Source organism: Prinia subflava, chromosome Z, assembly GCF_021018805.1.
Source record: "Prinia subflava isolate CZ2003 ecotype Zambia chromosome Z, Cam_Psub_1.2, whole genome shotgun sequence".
NCBI classification, from domain to species: domain Eukaryota; kingdom Metazoa; phylum Chordata; class Aves; order Passeriformes; family Cisticolidae; genus Prinia; species Prinia subflava.
This window is the reverse complement of record NC_086283.1, coordinates 67674172-67699703: the sequence shown is the minus strand read 5'-3', so window position 1 is coordinate 67699703 and position 25532 is coordinate 67674172. Positions and strand designations below refer to the sequence as shown.

At 39.4% G+C, this 25532-nt stretch overlaps 1 protein-coding gene across 4 annotated transcripts in view; it reads right to left on the bottom strand.

Annotated features, from left to right (window-relative positions):
- Positions 1-25532, bottom strand: part of ZNF608 (zinc finger protein 608) — an 83175-nt gene that overhangs the window by 7535 nt on the left and 50108 nt on the right. For all 4 annotated transcript variants that reach the window (XM_063422682.1, XM_063422681.1, XM_063422685.1 and 1 more), the window contains exons 4-5: positions 3789-3876; positions 868-3319 (exon numbers count right to left, since the gene is read on the bottom strand). In XM_063422682.1, coding sequence (XP_063278752.1) covers positions 868-3319; positions 3789-3876 — 2540 coding nt within the window. The remainder of the gene's footprint in view (positions 1-867; positions 3320-3788; positions 3877-25532) is intronic.

Here is a 25532-nt window from a genome sequence, read left to right as displayed (position 1 = left end):
CCACTGTACCTTGAAAGACAGCCTGTAAGGGTGAAGTCTGGGATGTACCATACACCAGAACATGAAAGCATCAAGCATTGAGGCTCCAGTTCAGAGCACGGAGACAGTCGCATTGCCTCAAATGAAGGCAATGTGACATCTACGAGGGTCAGCATGAAGCCACTGGATAAAATTCTGGTTCCACTGAAGTCAATGGCAAAACTATCACTGACTTCAATGGAGACAGGATTTCATCCATTGTGTAGGTCTGTAGGGGCTTGAGGGTGGCTGAGGAGAGAAGGGGAACTTAACTGCTTCAGAAAGGTCACCTTGGGTTAAGATAAAGAGCTGTGCTTTAAGCCAACTCTTCAAAGAACCAGCTCACCCATCTTTAGTAAATGCCAACTGTCATTTAACAAAAAAAAGAAACACTTCAAACCATGTTTCAAATCTACTTTAAGTCCTCTCACAATAAAAGCTGCTTATTTTGCTTGAAATTTCTTATATCTAAACTAAGCAAACTACTTAGAATTTACATCTAAGAGAGAAATCTAATTCTATTTTAATCATGCATATAATTTAAAATAGTCTGTTCAGGTCTTAAGCCTGTGCTCTGTCACCACCTTACTAGACCTTTTTTTTTTTTTTTTTTTTTTTTTTTTTTTTTTTTTTTTTTTTTTTTCTTTTCTTTCTTTTTTCTTTTTCCAAGCAGCTCAACTGGAAGGTTTATTGGTCTCTTCACAGACTACAATACCATCCAGCACGAAAAAAGGATGATCGAGCTTGTTTGGCTGCAGAGGTAGAAGAATGTAGGAGAATCAGAAGGAAAATATCACATGACTTAAAAGATAAACCAAGACACTCTTGTTCCATTTTCTGTGATCTCACCTGTTTAAATCTTGTGGTTGGATCTACTCCTGTTTGTTTCATTGAGTCCATAACAGATTTCATCTCCACAGCCTCCTTTATAAGCTGGTGATTTTCCATTTGTTTGGCTTTGAAAGTGTCAGACTGAAGCTGCTGCTGGTGATTGGAAAGGAGCTGTGATTTGCTTGTCTCCTCACCTTTGTTAGGAACTAATGATCCTATTTTAGTGTTATTTTTGCTGGACTCCGGAGTTGAAGGGGCCTTTGAAATAGTGGCAGATGGAATATTCTTCTGCTTGTTGTCATCCTTCCCAACCTCCTTCAAGGGGGGATCATTCTTCCTTTCACAGTCCCTCCCACTTTGTGCCATTTTCTGTTCTGCTAGTCTCTGGTCCTCATAGTATTTTTCATACTGCTGCCTGTAAGCAGGGTTGGAGGCCATTAAGGACTTTTGGTCCATATAGAGCCCATAAGCATACTGTCCATAATAAAGTGACTGAGCAAGTGCAGGGTGTCTTTGAGTTATTACTGACTGATGTTGTGGCTGCAAATTAGAGGAAGTGCTTTCGCTTTTCTTGGCATCTGACGATTCTGCCTTCTCTTTCTTTTCAGCCTCTTCCTCAGTCTCTTTTTTAATCTTCAGCCCCTGTGGGGTACTGCTGTTCCCAGCTGCTGGGGCACTGACCTGTCCAGAGTGCAAGTAACTTGGGGAATAATAAGGATCGTAGCCATGGTAATAGGGAGAATGAGACTCTTTTGCTTGAGCTGATTGTGCTGTGGTTGAAGAATGTCCTTTTACAACACCATCTTTATTAGAAATAATATCTGATGGAGAGCTGGCCTTTGACCTCATGCCCTCTGACCTGCTGTCAGAGCCACCATCATCAGCTGCATCAGAAATGTCCGAGTAAGCGGGGCTGTTGGTTTTAGCAGCCGTGCTGTCTGCGCCATTCTGTGTCAACACGTGCAGTGGGGCCATGGCAGATTGTCCATTCACCAAAGTGCTGCATTCCATCCTGGAGGCACTCCCTATGGAAGGGCTGGGCGCATTGTCTGTGAATGTGTAAACTTTATCAGCTTCAGCCTTAATACTTGCCATCCTGCTCTCCTGAGACTCTGACAGGCCATTGGCTAGCACTTCATTCTTGTTGAGATGGTCTTTTAAAAAATGTCCAGGTAAGTCTTTTCCGGACCCTTTTGAATCCTCCAGCTTCCCCAGCTTAGAATCCATCTTGGGGCTGCCCGTCTCTTTGCTTTCTTTGTCCTTCAGCTTTCGCTTCTCCTTTTTCTTTTTGTCTTTGAGTGATGTGAGAGCTGGGTTTACAGTGCTTGGCTCTCCCATAATTGTGGGCTTTGGTTGAATGGGTTTCAGTGGAGGGCTCTTTGGTGTAGCCTGAACAATAGTAGTTGTTAGAGAGGGCAGTCCCGGTATTGTCCCTGTAGTTGTGGTTGTAAAGGCTGTAGTAGGTATAGCTATTAACTGGGGAGGAGTTGGTGCTGGCGCTGGAGCAATGGGCCTGGCTGTTTTCAGCTTGGAAACGTTTTTATCCACTTTGCAATTGTTCGATTTCTTGCCTTTATCACCAAAACTCTTCTTGTCAATTAACCCTTCAGCCTCCAATTTTGGCATTTCGGTTTGCAAATTGCCATCTGCTACTGAGCAATTATCCAGTGTGGCTGCCATGTTAGAAATTACCGGAAGGCTGTTCAATTCACTGTTCAGACCCTTCTTTTTGCCAGAACTCTTGCCAGTTTTGGAACTGATAACCGAACCAGGGCCATTGCTGGTCAGTTCCCTCTTTCCTTTGGGGGTCCCTGGGGTAGCAATGGAGGAAGGAGATGTTGGTGCTTTCAGCGGATCAAAGCCTGGCAAATTTGTGCTTTGCTCACTGCATTCAAGTGCCACATTACTCAGTGCTTCCTCGCAGTCTGAAATTTTGTCTTCACTATCAGGCTCAAACTCCAGTTTGTTTTCTGGGTCTAAGTGTGCATGAGCCTGATGGTAACGTAATCCATTAATGTGCTTGTACTTCTTGTTGCAGTTGGGGTGAGGACAGTCAATCAGCACTGGGGAAGAGCAGCCTTGGTCCAAAAAAGTAGTCTCGGGTTTCCCCTGTGGGGTGGTGGGAGTGCTTCTAGAGTTAGTACGGATGCGTTTTCCAGACTTATTGTCCTCTGAACTGGAGTTCAAATCCAGTTCCATAGGAGGCTTAGTTTTCCTCTTGTTTGTGGAGGAGGGGCTGGCTTTGACTTCATCCAAGGCGCAGTTTGGGGGTGTTCTGCGCCCACTTGAGTTAAGGCTGCCCCTCCTGCCCTTCCCATTGGCACCACCTCGGTTTTTATTCTGAAGTCCTCTGGACTCTGCAAAACTCGCATCGTTCCCAGGTACAGCCGCAGCTGCAGCGGACCTTGCCCGCTTTCCCCTGCCCCGTCCTCCGCGCATTTCCAGGTCACTTGTTGGAGATTCACAAAACCTGTACAAACAATAGATTTCATCAGCAGGAGCTGTGAACCGAAAAAAAAAAACCACCACCACGTCCCGTAAGAGAACCTTCACACACATTAAAGGAAATATGTCCTTCTGACAAATGAGAATGTTACAGAGTCAAAGGCAAAGTCATCAAAAAAAGGGCAAAAATGGTCCATATCCACCTAGTTAGAACAATGGGACAAAAAATCCTGCTAACTTACAGAAATGCATTTTAACATTAACTGCTCTCTGACTGACTTCTATGTATTTCCCCTTCCCTCTCAAAAATACAAAAGTAAAATAAAGAAGAGCTTCCACCCCATGTTTCACTCTGGAAGAGAGAACTACTCGTTTCCCTGGTGCATGTTTTCAATTACAACCAGTTGTGCTTTATTAGTCTCTGTACAGTCTCTTGCCTGAGATTAGAGGTTAAAATACAGCAGAGAAAAAACAGACTCAGAATGTTTGCCTACCTAGGAGGGGCCCAGTCATGCTTTGTGCAGTCCAACAGTGTTCCCACGTAAGTCTTGTTCCTCCATGTAACGTTTACCACCAGGACACCTGTCAGTGAGAGAAAAATAAAGTATTACCACAGTTAGAACAATAACTGAGATAGGCTTTTTGTTTTGCTCTTTTGTTTCTTTCATCTTTTTTTTTTCTATCCTTCCCCCACAAAGTGAGACGTTTATTCTCATTTGCTTTCAAACACTTTGGTCTATATTCTTCCTCTTTTCTGGTTTCAGTGACCTTAAGTTAAAACCCACAGGAAAGACAGCAAACGACAAAGAACAAGAATGTGTGCAAGCATGTGTGTGTGTAAGACAGCTTGCCTGTGTGACTGTGTGTGTGTAATCAAGATACAGCTGACAGAAGGAAATGGGTTTTGCCATGTCCTGCTGTAAAACAGCAACACTCACCTCTTAATTTTGCTATTATTACACATAATTGCTTTCACTTGGCAGCCAGCCAGCATAAACTAAGCACCAGTTACAGTGTTTAAATCAGAAGGTGACTGAGCAGAATAATCTGCTTTGCTTTGAACAATATGATAATGATGCTTCTATTTACTTCAAATTACTCATATCCAAACACACAAACATACACACGTATGCACTGCAAGTTTTGTTCAGCAGACATAGCTGGAAAAATGTATTATTTGCCTTGCTTTTGTTTCTGTGGAAAGTGAGGGACTAGACATGAAACTTCTACCATACAGCAGCGAAGGTAGGAATAGCTGAAATATGTATTTATGTAGGAAGAGGGATCCTTCAAAAAAACTACTGTAATTTAATTGCTTTTCCACTTATGACTTTTATTAAATGCAAATTTGCCTGCCTAAAGCAGAATTCTAATTCTGTTTTATTTGAATTACCCATGTCAAGTTTGTGAATGATAGGGTTATTGTAAATAACAAGAAAATAAATGCAGAGGATGTCATTCAAATGTTTTCAGGTTGCCCTCAAATGCTTCCTCATATAATTTATCATCATGTTTATGGACTAACCAGCATAATGACCCCTTTAATTCATTAACAGCCACAGATAAACTGAAGGTAGTATTATTGAATCAGACAGCTCTTCTCATTAGAACACACATTGAAATAAGAAATACATTTTATCTAACAAAGAAAGGCACAATACAAAATGTTCCCAATTTATGAAAGGTGTGAAGACACCAACTCGCAGCTGACAGACTTGTTTTTCCTCTACACTTCCCTTATTCTATCTGCAGTGTCTCTGTAACAGATACGATTATGGCATTGTGCCAGAATGTTTCCAGCCCATCTTTTTGCTTTGTCTGACCAGAGCAATTTCTAATTTTGCACTAAAACCATCCCTCTCTGCTGCACTGAGGTGAAGTTAACACGCAAGCAGCAGCTTATTTCCTCAGGGGGTCTCTTAGCAGCAGGGAAGTATTTTAAATGTTGTTAGCAGAGATGCCAGGGAAGATGATACTTCCTTGAAAATTTTCTGTAACAGATTTGAAATTTATCCCCCATATGGTTTTCCATTGTGATTAGGCAACTGGAATTTTGTACACTGGGATGAACTGGTCTGAAGCATGAAAGACAAACTGCACTTCCAGCCAGTGTCAGAGTCAGGTTTTCAGTACCTAGAAGGAAGGTGAGGTGAAGGTGTTTAAGGACAGACTTAATGTGGCCCTTAGTCCCATGGTCTTCTTGACAGGGTGGTGTTGGGTCATAGGCTGGACTCAATAATCTCAGATGTGCTTCCCAACTTAACTGATTCTGTGATCACGGTTAAAATACCACGCGCTATTTTTATGACCTATGCAAACTAGGCAGCCTACAAAGACTCAAGGCTGCTTTATATTGCCCCTTGCTTAGGCATGGAGGTAGCCAGGCGGTGCTGGGCCCAGGGAGGAGGAGGAAGAAGAGGAGAACAACCCAGAACATCCAAGAGGAAATATCTGTTGGTGGAAATGGGGTTTCTTACAATGCACAACTCCAAGCTATGCTCCCACTTGCCATTCACACCCTAGAGAAAAGAGATTGCAAAGGTGTTTCTCTGTCAGCCTAGATGCCTTTCTTCCACTATAAAAGCTTGTAATCTGTGATTCTGTAAGTTCCAAGTGAAAACCATGAGTATTTTCTACTAGTAAACTGTATTACAGCATGCAGCCCCTCTATCTGCAAGCAGTGCAGTTGTACCAGCGTTTGTCCAGTCTCCTAAAAGTGCCAAGGAAAGAGAACTCTCTGACATCCCACAGCATATTATTGAAGAACTATCTTTGTCATTTATCTTCCCCAGCTAGTTAGTTCACCTTTATCCTTTTTTTTTCCTTTAAGTAATTGCTATTGTTGTGGGGACTTTTTAAGTGTGGGTCTTTCTTTCTTTTTTTTGGAGGGGGGGTTGTTTGTTTTGTTTTAGGATTTTTGTGGGGTTTTTTGGGGGGAGGTTCTAATGAAGGTTTATTCTGACCTACGTATCCATCTTCCCTGATATTTGTAATCTTGGCTATCTCTACATGCACATAATTCACTTATTTATAAACCAGACCTAGGGATAGTTTGTTACCTACTGACACAAAAGAGGGCAAGGTAGAAGGCACAGAATAGTGAAAATAATAAAATCTCCTGAAAGCAATACATATTTCAGTAATTCTAAGAAGACATTTAAATGACCTTCCAGTGTAAGAAAGTCAGTATTTCAAAAGCAAACACAAGTCAGTTCCTCCCTTAAAGTCTGCTACATATAGCATCTCATTACATTTGTTAGGCTTAGCTAAGGCCCCGTGCAAGTAGGAGGGAATACTAATCTCCACGCTGTGTTACAGTAGGTGTGGCAAGGAATACATTTCCTTTCCCTAATGGACAACAGGCACATTGCTCAGCCACACATAAGATTCCACAGAACTGGCAGGAAGGTAACTCATTTATTCTAAGGTTATCACAGAAATGGGTGAGGAGAATATAAGTAACAAGTGAGGTAGGACTGATCTAAGGAAATGTGCAACTGGTGGAAGCTTATTTAAACCAAGGCACTAGAAAATGAAAATTGAGATGACTAAGCTGGCAATCCACACAACGTATTTGATGCAGTGCTGAAGAGAAATGATTATTCTTCTAAATCAGGGAGCATTGTTTGTGCTGGCACAGTACTCAAGCTCAAACCAAGAACCTCTGCTGAGCCTGCTCTGTCCCAGAGGCAAAGCTAGAGCAGTGGCCAGCTCACCTCCCAGTATCACCTCTGAGTACACTGGCCATGCACACTGGGATGCAATAATCCTTCTCTGGGTCCTTCCAGGTCCTCTCTGTGCATGTGTGTGCCCATGTAGCCCCTCCACCTTGGTAAGGAATACATCACACACAGGAGGAAACCTCTTGGGGGCTCTGTCAAATCATAAGAAGTCCCTGTAATGAGACTTTCTATTGCATTAAACTACCTATCATGTAGCAGTAATTTATTTAACATTGCCTGATCAAGAGAGAAAATGCAAAGACAGTTCTGAAGAACCCACCCACGGTTTCATACTATCTGAACACGGAGATGCATTTTCACCTTAAAAACAGCCCAAGAGGCCAAACTTTTTAAAATACCCACTACTGAAGACTGGGAAAAATTCAGGCACTTGTAATGAAATGCACTTGGGGGTATTTGGACTCTCTGAGATTCTAACTCAGGAGGAAACTTATCCAAATATCTAATTCTGTTTTTGTGAGGTTGGGTCGAACAACAGTGAATATATACTACACACAAATGCTTCTTCAAGCAGCTAAGAGTGTCATCTTAAAGTCTGACCAATTACCAGAGCACTGTTCGCAAGAATTGGATGTAATAGAGAAAAACTTGTCTCCCCCCAAAATGGACATAAATTTCTTTAATTTGATTGATCATTCCATTTGCAAACTATGCAACTATTCACAGTTACAGTATATCTGAAACTAGCAATATTTTCTGCAGTCTTCAGTGTCGTATGTTCTACATTAAGGCAAACAAGAATATGAAAATTAAAAGTTCTGAAGTTACTAACCACGCTACTCTTTATCATGAAAGAGTAGACGCAGTAAGTGGAGAATGTTTTATGTGTGGGAATAACAAAATGGTGTTATAACATAAGAAAATGGGGTCATGTTACCCAGAAGTTTTACAGTTCACCTACTGTAGTTTTTCTGCTAAAATCCATTATTAGCCAAGGCAGGATCATACCCAAAAACATTAATGTATGACAACGGTTCACCCAGGATGTCATCTGGTGCCCACTGCCAATTGAAGCTGCTTCTTTAACACTAAATGTTATCAGCCTTTCAGGAACAAGAGAAGATTCTGTATTTTCCTGTTTTCCTTCACAGTATGCGTATTATTATGAGCTCTTTTCCTTTACTCATCATAATCATAACCACAGTGTTAATGGCAAAAAAAATTTCAGGCAGGAAAAACTAACACAGGAGGAGCACAAAGCCATTTTACATAAGCACTTCTGATAGGTAACTGTACAAAACAACTGTGACGATTTGTACTTGAATTTTACTACAGAATGAAAGGTCACATCACAAAAGTGGTATGTAAGAAAATAATTTCAGAAACCTGCAGGAAAAAAATCTCACTTTTTATGAGTTCTGTTGATATTATGTAGCTCTTCCTCTCCTGTTCCTATTTCTTCCTTTCAGTGACTGCATAACGAAGACCGGGACCAAAATTTGCTATTGACTATTAACTGTATCTCAGAGAATGAAATATATCATCACAAAGTGGAAATTGAGTAACTAAACTTGTTGCTAAGAAATGCAGATGTGCTATTTTGACATAAAAACATCACAATCAAAGGCATTACCAAGTAAGGGTATTGCTCATGTGGGCTACTCTGGCACTACACATTTAGCAGACACATATACACTCTTGCAGATGTTCCCTCATTTAAAGACAAAAAACCCTCTGAAGTACCTTGTCTAAAACAGATACTAATATCTTTGTTATCTTGACTCTGTTTTCTGCAATGAACATAAGGTAAGAATTTTTATGTTTGTATTCAAAACTTTGAAAATTAGATTATGTGGTGAAGAATCAAATTATCACATCACTACCTTAAATGTGGGCCCCATCTTTTAAAAATGCTGGCATTTAGAAAACAAGTATGTTCAAATTCCAATACAAGTAGACACTACTCAATTAATCAGATTGGAAAGCCTGACTTAATTTTTAAAGCATAGGCTTCTTTTGTGTTCAGATCACAGCAAAAGCTACAAAATCCTGGTTTAGTGCAAACTGATTATTTTACCAGAGAACTCAGCAGACCAGTTACCTGAGTGGATAAGCCTTCATTTTTGTAAAAGGAGCTCCTGCCTCTGCTGTTAATACAGAGTCTGGCAGAAAGCATCTGCAAAATTCTGGAGAAACCAGATGTGCACAAAGTCTTTCTGAGGACTTCTGTAACTGATTTGTTGAAGAATATTTAAATGATATTTCAAAACTAGGAACAATTTGTCTACTTTTCAGTCATCAAAGGTCATGTATGTATGTTTAAAAAGTCATGTGTATTTTAAAAGTCACATAAATCACTCATGCTTAAATAAGTCAATTCCTCTATGGTCAAAATTCCAAAATTAACAATTCTACCCACTATCTTTACTATCCTGAGTATCATTTTAAAGCAACTTTCTCTGATGCCAGAAGATCTCTAGAGTACTACACTTTGTAGAACTTTTTGCGTAAGATTATTTCTTTAAAAGGTTGATATGATAAATTCTTGTAGCAAAAATCTCTGTGGCACAGTAGTTCTTCAAGGTTGAAAATGCAATCCTTGGTATAGAGAAGCATCACATAATTACTTGATGTAACACTACAGCATAATCAACTCCTTGTATCTTCATGATTAGTGAATTCACAAATTTGTTTGCAAGTCAAATTTGATTTGCCTTTTGTCCCTGCCATGCCAAGTACAAATAATACAGACATGCTGGGGATAGCCAAACCATGGCATATCTGTCATCAGTGACTACACCACCACCATCAGTTAAACAGGTTTTATTCCACATCTGGCACTGCAATTTTTTTGGTCCCACGTGTATCTCTTTGACATCACTTTCTAACAATACCTAAGAAATGCAAAAAACTGCAAGATGCAAATCTGTATTCTTAGGATTATCTCAAGTTTTTTTGTTGCTGCTGGTTTAGTAAAAGCAGTACAACTCATTTGCCTCATAACCACCATATCCATCATACCCACCATACCCACCATCAATCCCACATCCACATATACACCTGCAATTCATCCAAGCATAAAAAACACAGAACAATTTTTTATTAGACTTGCAATGCAAATGGCTTTTTTCTCCCTGATTGCTTCCATCCAGAAAGTAATCTAAAATTAGCAGTAAACACTCTACGTATGAAGCCACATCTTATACACTGAATGCTGATCTGGGAGGCGTACAGTTTATTTCCTATTTTAATCACATTCTCTGTCTAGCATGGCACAAGAAGTTAACTACATTACAACAGATGCACATGTGACAGGCATCAACATCAGCCAGCCTGAGAATGTAATGATTGTCAGGTGGCCTGAAAATGCAAGACTGGTGTGTTGGCTTTTTTTGTTTTGTTTTGTTGGTGTGATTTGGGGGATTTTTTTTTTCTTTTTTCTTTTTTTTTTCTTTTTTTTTCCAAAGAGCTCTGTTGCAGCAGAGAATGTTTGAAAAGTCGCTTCAACCACATCCTGTAATCAGACCATCTGGAGCACAGATCTGCAATTAGTCATGCTGGGCACTGGACTTTATCTGAACAAATACTGTACAGCAATGAAGATGAGAAGATTGGATAGCATCAAGGAAAAGAAGCATAATGAAATACTGCTGGTGTAGTCATAAACCACTGAGGCGCTTAGCTGTGGTGTTAATTCTGTATTCTGTACTTTATGAAAGCATAGCAAGTTTAAAGGTTATAGGGCCTGAGAGACTAAACCCTGCTATTTTATTAATGTTGCTCTGCTGGTGGCTAAAGCTGGGCTACAAACTACAGTAGCTTCTGCAGCAGCCTAACAGAGTAAGATCATATCTGTGTGATTTCCAGTAAGTTCTGAGTAATGACAACCTAAATTTCATGGATACTTTATTTGAATGTAATACCCTTTCTTTTCTTTTCATTATGAAGTCATTGGTAAAATAAAGGTAATATTGACAATAGGAACTACCACCTTAGTTTAAAAATAGTTGTTTTATAGAACCTATTCCCTGTACTTGCATTACATACACCCATTTGCATTCAAAAAAGAAGCAGCAATTATACAGTGAGGAGTAGCTCTTGGAAACATGGAGCTGGGCCATCAAGCATACCCCTTTTTAATCCCATCTAATAATTACTGCAATAGATTTTCTTAATCTAGAAGTTTATCCCAATGCACATAAAAGAATAAACACTGCAATAACAGAAGAAATCCTGTTTCCCCATGAGCCCATGTGCTTAATGCACAAAAGAACACAAGCTACTTCCATCACTGTCATGTCTCCCGCATCCTTTGTTCTGAAGCCTGATGGGCTGTATTGATTTGGGAAAATCATTGAACTTCTTGGAAAACTAGACTCTAGCTTATTCACCACCATCTATTTCTTTCTCATGAACACAGCTGGTCAATATTCAGTTGAATGGTCAGCTAAAAGAAGCTCTGCTTTCATTTCTTTTTCCTGCCTCCCTAGCAACATTATCCTTTTCCAGCTTTAGTATAAAAAAATCCCAGCATGTTAGGAAGGCATGTAGCTGAGGTTAGCTGAAACAATGGTTCCCCTGGACAAAGCTATGACTGAAATGCTGGGGGCAGGTTGGTTCTGAAGACAGGGCAGCATCTAATCAAAGAGCTCATGTCCCTTATTGGTTATAATGATAACTGTTGTATTTTTTTTTCACTGCATATATTTCTTCTAAAGCTCATCTGCCTAACAAATAACCAGTGACCAAGATCTAAATGCAAATGTAGAGTCAAAAGAAATATGAATGGTCCTAATCAAATACAAGGCTAAATTTCACATTCATTAAAAGACCAATAAAAGATTCAATGAAAACTGGGTAATACCCCAGAAATTACATCAGATTGGGTCTCAAATGGCTTATTGATTTATCCACAACTAAACAGTTCTACTAAAATATGAGCTACTTAGAGTGGTGATTTTGAAAACTATGAAGCCACAACAACCCACATAATTTTTTCTTGCCAGATTTATATCAAAATGATTAGAATTTGGCAGGACTAGGAAAACTTTTGGATAAACTGCTGTTACACCTCTTGAATGTCAGACCACATAACTGCAGTGTTTACAGAAAAATGTGCAATTAATGTTATTATAAACTATTATAAACTATTATAAACTATAAACTATTATAAATTATTAATAGGCTTCTGACCTCTGGAGTACAACTAAAGAGTTAGTTTTTGTGCAGCCCTTACCTTTTCTTTGGCCAGAATAACTGAACAACTTCACTGCTTCACTGCAGCTTGAGAATAAAACTGCAGTCTTATTTTATTTCAGCTGATACTAAAAATGCAAGTTGAAAATCATTTAACATCTGTGTGTTCTGAAAAAAACACATATCTGTTTCAGAGATAAAGTATTCTGTTTCTAGCAGATTTTTTTTCTTTTTACTTCAGTAATCATAACTGTGATTCACATAGCCTGACGCTGAAAAGTGTCACAGTCTCAAGTTTAGAAGAAGGAAATGCTGTTTTGTAATCCCTGAGTTTCCTACTCATTTCTCAGGAGTGTTATTTCAGCTCCTATGTTGCTGGCCTGCTGAACACATGGACACTCCTGACTTCTTGTAGAGCAAAAGAAAAAGCAGCCCCACAATCCATTGCCTTTGGTTGTACTCCAGGACCATATGTCACTTGAGATAAGCAACAGAACACAAGGCTTTTCAACTAATCTGTCACACTTGCTTCCTGCACTTTATATTAATTACAGGAACTCTTCAGCTACTTACTTCTCTCCCAAACTCTTTCTCCCTTAAAAGCAAGTAAATAGCAAAGCAAAACAAGTCAGGAGCATGGGGGAAAGAGCCATTGTTTCAATGCAAGAAGTAGGACCAAAAAAAGGGAAAACAAAACCAATTTTTTCTCGCCCAGACAAGCACTCAGGAGTTCCTTTTAAGAATTATCTGCCTCATTTCTATTCTTCTTCTCAGACACCATACCACAGAAATATCAGCAGACTGTTGAGAAACAGCTGCAGAAATGGGGAAGCTGGTATAAATTTCTGCATGTATGCATGTCTGTGTGTACCTAAAAAAAGAAAAAACCTGACAAAACCCCCAAAACCTCTTAAGGACTTCAGAGATGTTTTTTTTCTTCCTGAGGCAAGTACTAGGGCATCTCAGTAGAAGTTTATCCCCAGCTCTGAATTCTGCTACTGTAGGAACTTGATGAGTAAAATCCAAGAAAGTAACAAATGACAAAATGCACCTATAAACCTTCAGGTGTCTTTGGTGATTCGTTTCCCAGCTCTGTACATCACGATAAAGAGCTGCCAGGTGCAAACACTGGTACAATTATTTATCAAACAGTAGATTGGCTAATGAAACATAAAGAAAGGGAAGACAGAAGAGGGACAATTTATGGAAAAGAAACAGCATGAATAAAGAAACAATTCCAATCCCAAACCATGAAAATTCTTCCAAATCTGTAGACTGCAGATACCAGAATTGCAGTCGAGCCAGACAGACAATTCCGCTCAACCTCAAAGAGCTGCTGCTGATCCATGTACCTCATTGGGACTGAGAAGCAGAGCCCCTTATAAATTATGATGCTTTATTTAAAGTCAAAGCATTTATTTGCTTTTGTGCCAGCTTTGGATCCTTTTCATCTCTAGCTTCCAGGCCCAAGAGAGAACACACTCCTGTAGCTCTGCTGGCAGCCAGCTGTGGGCCTCAGTAAATCATAAAGCCTCCTAACAAGACATTCTTTACAAAGGCCAACTGCAGTTAGTAGACATGATAACTTCTCTATTATTCCACTCACTAGAATTTAAAATAGCAATTTAAAGCAGTGGCTGAAAACATTTAAATCTACTGAACTGCATTTTACATATCTCTCTCTCTCTCTCTCTCCCTCTCCCTCTCTCTCTTTGCATTAAGCTTCACAGATTTCATGAAGAATTCATTGTCTTCAGCCTGGGAAAAGGGTAAGTAAACACGACAGACAATCCAAGACAAAGAGAAGGGAAATAAAAACATTTGGGATTTCTTCTGCAGAACTCCCTTAGGTTTACTTTCAATAGCTAACAGAAGACAAATGGCTCTTCTTTCATTTAGTTTGTGGGACTCACAGAGACACATCCTTTATGTTTGGGGATATCAACTCTATTAAGATCTTAATACAGTAGTATGCCACCAAGAAACCCCATGGCAAAATACATAAAGATGAAAGTGGTGTATAGTCAAGCATTGGGTGCACATAGGAGTCATATGAAAACTGCAAGTGTGAATGACGAATTCTCCTTCTTCTAACTCTTTCCCACTCATGCACCAAAAATGAATCAGTTTGGTGTGGCCAGGCCCAGCAATCCCATTTTTCCTCTGTCTAAAAAAAGCAGATCACGAACCTTACAAATCTGGGGCTCCTCTTCCTACATAATTGCTTCGGTTTAGGATTTGGTATAACCTAATTTTAAGGTCTTTTGTTACTAAAGCTAACAGATTGTAAACCAAACTATGCTTGAAACTTTACCTTCTAGATTTGAATCAAATACCATGCATTGCCAAAGCTATATGCTGCATAATTTTTGCAGTTCTTATACCACAAACTAGTTTTTTTCTTTGAGAAATAGCAGGGAATGCTATCCTTCCCATTATAAAATTCTTGCCATTTTGTGGTGGAAAAGATGCACCTAGCAGTCAAAAGTGTTTCAGTTACACACTTAAGATACCAGTTCAGTTTTGTAAACAAGCCTAATGAACCGTGACTAATAGTGCTCTCCTTGAGCAGAAGTAAGGTAAAAGGGCTTTTGTTAGCATCTACTGAAGCGAAGTAGTCATTTTGCTGGAACAGAACAGAAGTGAGCTACTTGTCAGCTAACCTGCTTCAATGGTGTCAAAATTCTGCAGAGTAGTTCACCATGATTTTCTTCCCTATATTTTAAATTATCTTCCAAGTGGATAAACTAGCAAACCAGGTGCCTTTACTCCAGGTTCTCGACAATACTGATGCAATGCAAAGGCAAGCTACCAACAAAATGAGTACCCACTAGAGATGAGTAGACTGTCTGTGAGACTTTCCTTCTCTTGCCAGCAACTGGTTGAACAATTTTCCTGTAAATATCCTTTGTGTGTGCTGTCCCAATTTCTCCACTTACTAATAACAGCCTGGCTAGTTTACCCAGGCCTACTGTGATCTCTGCCTCCACTACAGCTTCTCTTGGCCTTTTCTTGCACTGGAGCTGATCAACCTTTGACACTCATGGGTTTAGAAACAAAACTATTTAGAAGCTGCAGACAGCCCAGTGTTGCATAAAATGTAGGCAAAAACTTACGATGCTAGAAAACCTAACATAATCAGCTAAAAATCTCTACTTTCTTTTGGCAATGTAGCATCCATTAAAGGATTATCATAAGCATGCTCTCCCTCATCAAAAGTAGAACCAGTATAATGACAGAAACACATATTTCTGTACTGGGAGACTGTTTTCCCCTGTCACTGAGGGGAAAAAAAAAAAGGACTGGATTTTCAGACATGACTTAATTATTTCTTTTGTCAGACAAACAGTTTCAAGATAAAGCTTGCTTTACTCCAGAATCTACACACAAATTTCTGTATAAATTATTGACTGCACTTTGGCCTCATCTGAAATGTTGGCCCCTGAGGCTGATAAGCTCTGACCCCAGGTGACACATCCAGCCCTCTCACAAGAGGCAGTAACATTATTGCTTTGCACTGAGGACTGCAGCCCAAGAGCCAATCAATCAAGCTCCCTGACAGCTTTTACAGCCTCCTCACATTAGGCCTAAGTCAAACTCCAGGGCTCCTATTGTTCACATTATTCTTTTCTTCCTCTGCTCTGATGAAGTTAGAGCAAGTCCAAGGCTTCAATAAGAAAAAAAGGCTATTATGAGCAGCTTGGATTTTATTGACTCTGAGCAGTACAACAATGGCCCCAAAGCCTTTTTCTTGAAAGCAACACATTCCTAATTGCTAATAGTCATAGATAGGTAACAAAGATCAGTCCTTGGACTCACTTATGTGAAAGAAAGGTGCAGCACTGGAACAGACAGAATTGTCACCTTTACATAACAAGAAAGATTTTGGAAGATAATTTTATGCACACCAAGAAAGAGAACCTTTCAGTCACACAGAACTTTCATACGTATGTTGCCATGTACCAAAATATAGCTTGCATATTAGAAAACCAGTGACCCTAGCAGATTTGGTTAAAAATATCCCTAGTGGAGTTGTGCTATGCTAACTGTGGACAAATGAATATTTTCTTCTTTAGTTGCCCTATAGTATTTCAAGATCAATATCACATTGTGCTCAAAATGGAAAAACATTTTCTGAACTAATCATGATGTCATTATTTTTTCTAAGCATTGTTCTGAGGTCTGGAGATGACTTAAGTGGGAATTCTAGATTTTGCAGTTGGCAGTCTTCCTTGTCATTTTGGGCTTTTTCTGGGTTTCTTTTTTTGCCTTTTTTTGGGGGGTGGGAGTGTTTAATTAACTTGGCCGCAGCCTTAGATGATTCTGCCATTGTAACTTTAGCTTCTAGGAAGGGATCATCTCAATTTAAATTACAGACAAGAAATTGGTAGCCATAAGTGAAGACTTACATACTTTCTTAAACCTCTACTAAGGCAGTGAGACGTATTTTCACTTAAACTGTTTCATCCACATATTTTTAGTGCTCCGACTTCACAAGTGCACTGAACTGGTATAAGACCCAGAGAGCTTTCTGCAAAGGTGCTCGCTGAAAGAACAGCAGTTTCCTTCTGCTAAATCCTCTGACACAGCAGCTTGCCTTTTCAGCTGTCATTCAGTCCAATGTGGCTTTTCATATAAAACCAGAGGAGATCAAGTGCAGACTAAAAGCTTGTTTCAAATGAAGGATTCCCCCCCTCCCTCTCTTTCAGTTGAAAGCATATTTACGCCCTGAAGAATGAGAAGAACTTGTAACTCTGAGTCCATCAAATAGCTTGTTTTTAGACTGTGGTGAGGATAAAGTTTCACAGTTATTTTGGTGGACATCTGAATAAACAGAGCAGTAAGCACTGGTGGTGCTGGAATAGCATAACAAAAATAAAAAAACTGTGTGACTTTCAATTTATTTATGTAGACACGTTGGATCAAACAGTCACAATATTAGTAACTTTTTATCTTTACGAATGTTCTTTTGTTTCCTTTCTTTTAAAAAGTACCAACATTAATTTCCTTGTCCCTACAGGGACATACAACATGACTAAAAAAAGCCAGCCAAGCACTGTGAAAAAGGTAAGCACTGCATCACCTGGGACTGTACAGGACTTGTAGCATGCAAGGATTCCTGTTTACAGTGTTGTCAATTAGCTTTCACTCCCAGGCACTGTGTTCAGCATGAGCATTTTTGTTAAGGGAAATAAATGCAATGCTATTCTTGTCAACTTACAAAGCCGACAAGTAATGCTGCTATATTTAACCTAAATGCTGTTTTTCATGGGTACTCTGAATGATACCTAATTTAGAAAAATGACAGTGATTTTGCTGAGCTCTGCAAAATCAACACCCATTTTAGCTGAACAAAACAAAAGGCTGCTGAAGCACATTTATCTCCCTGATGATGTATATTCAGTAAGTACAGCCCATAACCCACCTACTCAGAGCTGTTTTAGACAGCTAGACTCACCCACAGACCCATACCATTTAATGAACAATCATAGCCAACAAAGCTTTTACCAACAGCCTGATGGTTGTTGCTCCTTCGGACTCCGGGCCCAAAAGAGAAATTTGTCACAGCTTAAATAAATTTTACAGATGTAATAGGTAAGCGCAATAAAGAAAATGGGGCTTTTATAAAACAAAGATCGACAGAGCAGAAAGCTGTTCCTCAAGACTGTGCGCAGGCGCATGGGGCTTCTGCTGAAGTAAAATAGACAATGAAGGTTAGGAGGCATGAAATGACAGCCTTCTTTGCTTTTCAGGGAACGTAAATTTTATTCACAGAACGTAAATCTCAAAGTCATGGTTTTCAATCTGCATGCATGAACACACAAGATTGATTTAAAGGAGATTTGGAAGTATTTAACTCATGGCTCAGAGATGCAAATCTCATCTTGTACAATCATTATTGTAAAAATAAGAGGAAAAGAGATGGGTGACATTTCAAGGGCTCTGCCTATACGTTTTCATTTTTCAGATAGTCACAGATCATTAAGCTTCCATTTCAAATATGGACACGTCTGTATTGAAGCACCCAAATAAACCTGTGTAAGTTCTGCATGTATTAGGGCAGCTTAAAACTCTTAATGAATAATACAGCTTAAATGAATGACAGTCCTGAATATGTTTGCCACAACATAAGATGCCCATGACTACAGAGTTCTCCCTAAATGAGCAGGAAAACATAGTTCAAATGCTTCAATAAACATGGCAGTAGACTTAATGTGGGTGCAGTGCTGAAAAATTTTTGGAAATGCAGATAAATATTATTTGACTTTGGCACATCTGTTGCAGCTCAGAGTGGTTTTCTGATAATGCAGTACCTCCTTCATGATACTTCACTGCTTATCATAAAACCAATCAGGTAGAAAAAACTGTTGTTTAACTAAAAATCCCAACCCACAGATTCTTAAGCATGGTATGTCAAGTTAATACATTATACCATTAAAAAAATTCTCTGAAGTGCAGCCTTTTCTGACAGAAAACAGATCTGTTCTCGAACCCATATGAGCTTCCCCTGTGTCAATAAACACAAACTAATTCTGTTTAAAACACAGAGGAAACTGGTTAATTTCTATCTCAATAAAATTTATGAAGCAATAAAAACTTTGTAGTACAAGCTGCATGGTTTCACTTCCTTGTCACATGAATTAATAAGGAAAATCCTTCCATTCATTCTGTTATGCAGATTTGTGCCGGAGAGTACACCATACACTGACCAAAAGCCCCAAGGGCCTAATTCTGAGTTCCACGCCTCAGCTGCTACTTCTTCATAAATTTTGGCAAGAAACATTTTCATTTTCCACCTTTGTGATGGCAGTGCTTGTAAACTCAATTGCCACTACCCTGTGAATTGTGCTTAGTAATGCAGTATAACTGATGGGAAGTTAAAAGCTGGGAAAGGAAAGAAAAGCCATGTATGAACTAGGGTCACACTAGTATCATCCTTCACTCTTTATTTATGATACTGAAAATAGCAACAAATTTGGATTTTTGCAACCCCTGCCTAGGAGCAAGACGGAGGGGGAAATTAACTGAATGCCTCAAAATATATGCCTGTAACAGCAGGAGCAGAAAGGACTGATAAAGACTTTATGTACAGCATTTAGTCAGATTAAGTACAACTCCTCACTCCATGTTTTATTGTCATTTATGTTCTCTTTGGCCACACGAAGAAAGCTGCTTCTGACAGGCCATAAAAGCAAGGCTTCTGGGAGTGTTTTGTTCTTTCTCTTCAAATCCTCTGATGCCTTAGTTTTCTGATTTCTCTCCTAATATAAAACTACAGCTCACTCCTTACATGATCATCTTTGTCACAACGACTTCCACTCAGCGGCTAATCCACTACAGCTAATGGTTTCTGTCAGGAAGGAAGCAAGGGAAATGATGCCATCATTTACTACATGGAATAATCTGCATATCTCAAACAGACCTCCCCTTTTGTGAAATACCAGTGTGATGTATCAAACCCTTATAAAATCTACCTCCCTCAGTCCTAATCTGTGAATGCGGTTTCATTTAGGCAATGCTTTTTTTCTTACACCCTTAGAGATTGTGGGGGTTCACTGGAGTGGATATTCATTCTCCTATTGGCTGGGACACAACTGCATGGTAAGACTGCTCTTCTGCTCTTAGCTCTCTACACTATTTACATAGTTAGGATCTTTCAACTCACATACTTGCCTTATGAAGAGGAGTCTTTTATTTCAGGAGACAAGGTTGCCTGCAGAGATGGGTAATCACCCACCATAAAAAGTTTAACAATGAAAAGTGGCAGATTCTGCATCTGGGACAGGACAACCCTGGATGTACATTCAGACTGGGGAATGAGAGGCTAGACAGAAGAAACGAGTGCAGAAAGGGCCCTGTGTCTGGGGGTCCTGGTCTGTGACAAGGTGAACATGAGCCAGCAGTGCCCTGGCAGCCTGGAGGGACAACCCTATCCTGGGGTGCATCAGGCACAGCATCACAGCCGGGTAAGGGAGGGGATTGTCCTGCTCTGCTCTGCTCTGGGGCAGCCTCACCTCAGTGCTGGGGGCAGTTTTGGGGCCACAATACAAAAAAGACACTGAGTTATTAGAGAGTGTCCAAGGGAGGGCCATGAGGATGGTGAAGGGCCCTGAGGGGAAGCGTGTGAGGAGTGGCTGAGGTCACTTGGTCTGTTCAGCCTGGAGAGGAGGAGACTGAGGGGAGACCTCACTGCAGGTACAACTTCTTGTGAGGGGAAGAGGAGGGGCAGGCACTGATCTGTTCTCTGTGGTGACAATGACAGGACCTGAGAGAGTAGCCTGAAGTTGTTTCAGGGAAAAGTTTAGGTTTGGTATTAGAAAAAAGTTCTTCACCCAGAAGGTGGCTGGGAACTGCAACATGCTCTCCAGGGAGGAGGGCACAGCCCCAAGCCCGAGAGAGCTCAAGAAATACTTGGACAATGCTCTTGGGCAAATGGTGTGACTCCTGGGATGTCCTGCATAAGGCCAGGAGTTGGACTTGATGAAAGATAATTTATTCTTTCCAATATTTAACCATCACATGACAATCATGGAAGAACACTTCTAATAAGATTTAAGCCAATTTTGGTCTTTGTTTTTGAAAGCAAAGGTATTTCATAAAGAACATTTCAAATTTATCCAGATTTCAGAGCTTCACAATGATAGTCAGTGCAGACATAAAGGATGAAATTGTGTCTAGATTCTAAACAACTTTAAACTCACTTTTTTGACTCTATATTTCACCTGTCCTACCTAGAGAACGTAGAAGGCACAATCAAAAGTTATGTGGTTATTGGTTAAAGATTTTTTTAAAGGTCTTCCCAATGGGAGATTAGTAAACTATCTGTCTACACCATTAGAGAAGTATGAGGCTTTCTCTTGATGTCTGTGAGATAATATCCTCTTTCTTTTAGAGAGACTGTAATGCAGAGATTATTAGATAACAAAATGCATAATGACTGCTCTTTGGCAAAACTATATGGCTGTCCAAATGAGAAATTCATATGAGGTATTTAGACTTCATAAAACTTCAGGAGTGCAAAAGAAGACTGGGGAAAGAACCCAAATTCTTGGGTTGAAGGATGAATCAAAGAGAACATTAGTGGTAAAGCTCACTATTACTCTTTGTCACAGGGAAATCAGCTACAGGGAAAACAACACAAAACTAGGAAAATTTTAAATACTATTACCGTTGGATAGCAGGAAGAATGAGAGAAATGGGAACACTAAGAGTGAAACTATGTCTCTTTAAGGCTGTCTGCCAACTGTCTTATGGATGTCATATATCAAATGGATTTGGCCATATCTCTGAGACCTTGAGAAGTTGTTTTTTTAGTTCCCTCCAAGCAAAACTCAGCATACAACCAATATCACTCGAAGAAATAAACAAAAATGCCAGTGAAGACTTACTGCTAGAAAAACATTCCATTGAAAACAGTTTGATAAACTGAAGAAGAGCAGTATATCCTCATTACTCTCCAAACTGAAAGCAATAGCTGTCCTCACAGAAGGAAGATTAGTGTTATTTACGTGCCTCCCTCAGACTTGATGGCATTCTTGGATCTCAATATGCTGTACTATGTTTACAACACTGCCTTCCCTCATTTTTCATATGACAGCTCTAAAAGATTATGTTGCACAAACGCAAAGGTTACTGGAGAAGCATCCTTCAAAATGATGAGGTATTTACTACCTAGGTACTGGTATGAAAAATTAAAGCTGAAGCCAAGCACAGGGGTAAATTTCCAGCAAAGAGTACCTCCACTCTCTTCTTATTCCTCCTTTAGCTGCAGGGATTCAACAGTTGGTCTTCATTACTAGGCTGTTCATAAGAGAGTTGTTCTCTGTTCCATATTTGGTTCCCATGAGCCATTGATTAATAGCTGCCTGCTATAATTTATATATAGTCCTTATTTAGGCAGAACAAGTTCATTTTTATGGTCTTTTAAAAATATTTCACTAATGCTGTTCATTTAATTTTTAATCTAAGGAAAAAAAAAGGGAAGAAGGTGACACACCATGCCCTAATTTCCTAGGAAATATCCATGTGAGAAGCAGAAAAACCCAAACCAAACCAAACCAAAAAACCAAAAACCCAAAACGAAAACTAGACCCAATTATGAACTACCGTGCTCTCAGAACTGGACTACAGAGTGAAGAGGACTTCAAGTGTTGCCTAGTCCACCCCCCTCCTACTTCTGAAGCAGTATCAGCATCTACCCTGAAAAATGTTCATGCAGGCAGGGATTTTTCTCTAGTGGAAGACTCCACAAGTTGCTAGATAACCTACTCCACAGCCTCATTATCATTGCTGTTAGGAATGCTTTTCTAGTATCTCACTTGAATCTCTCTTACCACAACTTAAGGTCATTGTTTCCTGACCATTCTACCATGGTCACAAAGAACAGACCAACCTGTGATAAACAAGATCTCATCCGACCTAATATCCTCTCCAAACCAACTGAAAAGAAACCTGCCAAAACAACAACATCACCTCCCCCCCAAAAAAACCCAACCCAACAACAAAAAACCCAGACATGAAAAAAACCTAAAAAGTCCTATGCCAATAAATAGTGTGATATATTTTATAACCTATGCTGTGAGGTTGTTTTCAAGGCTGTGAGCCTTTTCCAGTCAAGATTTGAGTTTGAATAGAGCTGAGGGCAAAAGGAAACTTATTAAACCCTGTGATTAGGAACATAATGATATTTACTAGTCAATTTCCACCAAACTATAAATGCACTGTGGCTGACTCAGGCGAACACCTCAGTGTCATAAACACTTTATACTACAGCAGCAGTTAAGTATTACATATTTTCCAAAAATATTTCAGGGAATGTGTGTGGAGGGTAGGGGTGTTTTTAAGGACCAACTAGGAAAGACTGTTTTGCATTGCTTATAATAGAACCTCTTGTGAGGTCTTCTAAAACAACAATTCAGCAAAAATTGAATGTGAAGCCACTGAATCAGCCCCTAACAAGCTTTTTTTTTTTTTTTTTTTAAGGAAAAGGCAGCTTTCAATGAATACACTTTAAATGTTTCTCATTCCCCTTCCCCAGTTATTCTTACATAAAAACTCTCCCTCCCAACCCTTTCTCTTTGGAAATTTGGTAACCATAGTTTCTGTGTCCTGCTGAGACTTGCTATGTAGAGCTGTATTCTACCTGCTATTTAGCTGCTGATAGCAGTGTTTCTGTTGCAATTTATGAGAAATGTCAGTTGAAGGCAGAAAGTATTGTACACACTATATTTTCCCAGCTGGATATCTCCGTGAACAGAAAGCAAAAACATGAATACACAAGCACCGTACATTTGGGGGAGGGTAGGAAGGAGACTGCAGGGGAAAAAAGGCTGCAGGTTAGATGTGATGTTGGGTGGTCTGAAGAAAATGAGCTTGTCAATGGGAAGGTACATCTAATATTATCAGAAAACACCAGAGGTTTTTAACACAGTCCTTGGTGCTATACGGTCAATACAAAGACCCCACTGTTGACTCTGCAGATGCCGCTTCCCTTTGCACATGAAGTTGTACTGTTGCACTTAGAAAACTGTCACATTCAACTATCTGTTTCTCTGTTTCTCTGACTAAGGTCTGCAGGTTCTTGTGTCGTGTTTAACACAAGGACATTTTAATACTGAATACAGTTTAGCCACTTTAACAGTATTTATATCTGAAGATGTTTTGGGGGTCTTCCCAGAGAAAAATGAAAAACAAGTCACCAAGCACAGGAAATACAGCTGAGTCTCATCATGTTCTTCAGTAGTATTTAACTTACTACTATGATAGTGATACTATATAGCAATGTCTCCATGGCAAAGTGTCTTTCCTGGATAACAATAATAGCAATTTTCATGCTGCCTCATCACACTGACAGCTGAAGGTGGTAAAATTTCACAAGAGAGGAACTGAAGTCCAGTTCAGTGAAGAGTAGGAATTAAAGCAAAATGTTGGTTCTATCTCCCAAAGAGAAGATGTAAAAATAATTTTTTCTTCACTAGAAAGTATTGAAGATTACAGTAGAAGGTATACACCAACGCTTACTTACTTGTCTCTCTGAAGATCAGTATTTCATGGCCATGACATTTTCTAGAGAGCATACGGTATTAAACCAAAAGTTTGCAGGAAATAGTTTTAAAAAGTCTCATAATTTATGTATACTTCACAGTCCACACTGTACAGAAATATGAATCTGTCAGTAAGGAACTACTCTAGATGCAAAAGTCACTGGTAAAGAAGAAACTAATTATTAGAGCAGCAAAATCATTCATTATGGAGCACATGTTGCTCAAATAGCCTATGTGACTTCCTAAACTCCTGTCAGGAGTAACTAGCTTCCAAATTTGCAATTAATCTGTGTCATTGCCCAAATCACCTCCTCCATTAGAAGCACAGAACTGAAAATAATGAAAATTCCAAGTCTGCTGAAGTTAAAATACTCACAGTAGAACTAAGGATAGATCCAATTACCATTTAAATAAAAACATGAAACTCTTTGAAGGAAAGGCCTTTTGATCTCGAAGATCCAAATGCTGAGTGAGCAATAAGAAACTCAGTTCTTTAAATTTCCAGGGAAAAAGCTACGTTAAAAAAAGGACTCTGATCCAGGCTGTCAGTCATGTGCTTAAATTTCTAGCATTTTTTACTCTTAAATGTAGTCCTCTTGGTGTGTAATTAGTGGCTATGTCATCATCAATACCACAGTTAATAAAAGCTTTAGTAACTTTTGCTTGCAGGTTGTTCTGGTGTGGAGGTGCCCAGGGTAGCATGAAGTGGTGAGAGACAGACCAACGGTGAAACATGGGTTGTATTTTTCTTCTTTCTCCCTTGGAACTTTAAATGTAGGATTTCCAAGTTTTGATCAACTCACACTTGGTTATTACTGCAGATTTTGAAAATGTGAATGTCTTGTTAATTTCAAATACAAAATAGTGTAAGGTCAAACAGTATTAAAAATCTCATTTGGGCAGAATTACGATCCCTGTGCCTTTTGAATGGCAAAGAAAACCAATAAAATTGTACTGAACTGCAGTTCCAATTTTTGTCATTTTTTAATTCTTACTCTGGAGAGCTGTGAATGAACGATTCTTTGAAAAGTACTTTAGCCTTGACAATCTATGGAGTTTGCTGATGTCACATTTCCTAATTGACGCAACGCAGGGTCTGCATGGCATACTTCTGCAACATTTGTTTTACAAGTGCACGTTTTACAGGAAGCCAGTGATTAATTTCCCAAAGACTTACAGGCATACATTTCCAAAAAGGGAAAAATAAAACTGTTACATATCCATACAAATCAAAATTTACAGAATCGTGGCAGCCAGCCAGCAAAACTACTCCAGGTCTGCTTCCCCCATCTGTTTGGCCTGTTAACTGAAAGAA